A 2,500-nucleotide genomic window follows, 5' to 3' on the forward strand; every position below is an offset into this window, starting at 1 on the left:
AGTTTAAACAAACCAAAAATTCAAATGTTTATATTCTGATTCTAAGAACAAAAAAATATATTCTATGATATACCATATCTTCTTGGCCTCTAATAGTCTACTGAACTGAATCTACTGAATAATACAGCTTACTGTAACCTACTATAGAAAATAGCTTTATATTATGTTATAGCTTACAGCACAATATAACCTTACACTCCACTGTGTTATATAACCTTATGTTTTATAACCACAAAGTATAGCCTATCATAACCGGCAACAAAACAGCCTCATAGTTTAGTATATCCTATCATACCATACACCCTTACATCCTAATATAAGGCCTACCTGAGCTCTGAGGTTGGTCGGGAAGTACTCCGATGAAAGGACATAGGGCACAGGGTGGACGCCGATGTCACAGAAGAACAGGGAGACAGTCACGCACACGGTGGGGACCCATTTCAGCCTGGAAGACGTCGGGAGGTGTTTCTGAGGGGTGTTTATAAGTGGGGGTTCGTTGGGGAGTGTGATGCGCGTGAGCGGTTGGTTCTATGATCTTGGGTGGTTTAGGAAATGGAGGATACGTGTCAAAGAGTATAGAGATGTAAATAGCTGTAGGTAAGCATAGAATAGGTGTTGGTATGGGGATAGATGTAGATGGAACGGGAAGCAATGTGGAGCAACACGCCCCAAGACAAAAGCAATTTGTGTTGTGCTCCTACTCGTTTCCCAGGCCCGAGGGGGCACTCACCTGTCGAAGGAGTCGTCACCCGGCTCGGCGCCCTCGGCCAGGTGGACGTAGGTGCCGAGGATGAGGAGGCAGGCGGCGTTGACGGCGTGCGAGCCGATGAGGCAGTTCCTGCGGCCGACGCGGTCCATGAGCAGGATGGCGGCGAGCGTCCCGCCCACTTTGAGCGCCCCCGCGATGGCCGTGATGGCGTCGGGGTCCAACGGCGCCCCCGTCGCCTGCAGGACGCGCGCCGTGTAGATCATGAACACGAAGTTGCCGCACAGTTGCATGAGGGCGAACAGGGTGACGACGACGGCGATGCGCTTGAGCACGTCCGCCTTCAGCAGGCCCCGCCAGCCGCCCTCTCCGCCTCCCACGCGGTTCCGCCGCTCCAGGTCGGCCACCTCGGCCTCCACGTCGGCGTAGTCCCCGCGCAGGCTCCGCAGGATGACGAGTGCCTGCTGGCGACGCCCCTTGACCACGAGGTAGGACGGCGACTCCGGCAGGAAGAAGGAGCCGGCGAGAAGTAGCAGCGGCGGCAGGATGCAAACGAAGGCGAGGACGTGCCACGCCAGCACGTAGCCGAGGGACACCGTGTACAGGCCGCCCAGCACGATGCCCATGGTGGGGATGGTGGCCATGGTGCCGCGCAGGTGGGCGTCCGCCAGCTCCACCACGAAGGCGTAGCCGGCGATGGTGGTCATGCCGCCCGCGAGACCCAGGATGAACCTGAGGGGCGGAGGCAGAAGGGGCCAGAATCTTTATCGTGCATGTTACCATAAACTATAATTCTTAAAATATCATAGAAAAAACACACCACTATCACTTCATTAATAACAGATACCAATTCCAAAACAACAGCACAAACATAAACCCAGCCCTAGTCTCCAGAATGAAGAGCGAACACACAGAATTTCCTCCTCAAACCCAGACCTACCTTCCAGTGAGCAGCACAGGGGGGTTGGGGGCGAGGCCGTTGATGAGCCAGCCCACCACATAAGGGCGCCACGATCAGCTGCAGGGATCGACGCCGCCCAACAGCGCTCACGAGGAAACCTGCCACCCACGCCCCGAAAAGCGTCCCTAGGTACACGAGGCTGCCTGGTGGGGGAGGGGGAGGGGAGAAGTCAGAGGTTGGGGAAGGATGGGGAAATAAAGAAGTCCATATTGACAATGTTTATAATGGTATGTTCACATTCTGTGTACACATCTACGCGTACATACACGCATACATACGCACACACACACACACACACACACACACATACACACACACACACACACACACACACACACACACACACACACACACACACACACACACACACACACACACACACACACACACACACACACACACACACACACACTTATACACACCCACACACAGTAACTCACCTGTCATATCCTTCTCAGCCGACGTGAGAAAAATTTCAGTGCCAACAAGAGTGGCATTATTCTCGGCCATATCGGAGAGTGCCGGGGAGGGCCACGGGAGCATGGCACCCAGTGAGAAGTAAGACAGACCCACCAGACTCACCAAGCCCACCTGGTAAGGAGTGAGTAAACATAAGTACAAGTGACTGCGCCAGAAGATGGAGAGAGGAACTCGAGAAATGTACTTATAAACACGTCAATCTGTACTCGTGTAAGACGTTCGATGAATGAATATAGTGAATACAGGTGAGAGAGTACAGATGAGTACATAATTAAATTGAGAAGCCTTTTTAAAAGATGCGAGTAAGTCTACGCATGAGTAAATCAGGCAATGAATGCATGAGTAAGATTTTT

General features: G+C 52.5%; 1 protein-coding gene across 4 annotated transcripts in view; it reads right to left on the bottom strand.

The window, feature by feature from the left end:
* The window catches only part of LOC119577186 (facilitated trehalose transporter Tret1-like), an 11,507-nt gene that overhangs the window by 1,363 nt on the left and 7,644 nt on the right, over positions 1–2,500 (bottom strand). For all 4 annotated transcript variants that reach the window (XM_037924912.1, XM_037924913.1, XM_037924910.1 and 1 more), the window contains 4 exons: positions 2,108–2,258; positions 1,647–1,810; positions 731–1,438; positions 328–445 (listed from right to left, as the gene is read on the bottom strand). In XM_037924912.1, coding sequence (XP_037780840.1) covers positions 328–445; positions 731–1,413 — 801 coding nt within the window. In that variant the 5' untranslated portion in view covers positions 1,414–1,438; positions 1,647–1,810; positions 2,108–2,258. Of the gene's footprint in view, positions 1–327; positions 446–730; positions 1,439–1,646; positions 1,811–2,107; positions 2,259–2,500 lie in introns of those variants that run through there.

Source organism: Penaeus monodon, chromosome 9 (assembly GCF_015228065.2).
Source record: "Penaeus monodon isolate SGIC_2016 chromosome 9, NSTDA_Pmon_1, whole genome shotgun sequence".
Taxonomy (NCBI): Eukaryota; Metazoa; Arthropoda; class Malacostraca; order Decapoda; family Penaeidae; genus Penaeus; species Penaeus monodon.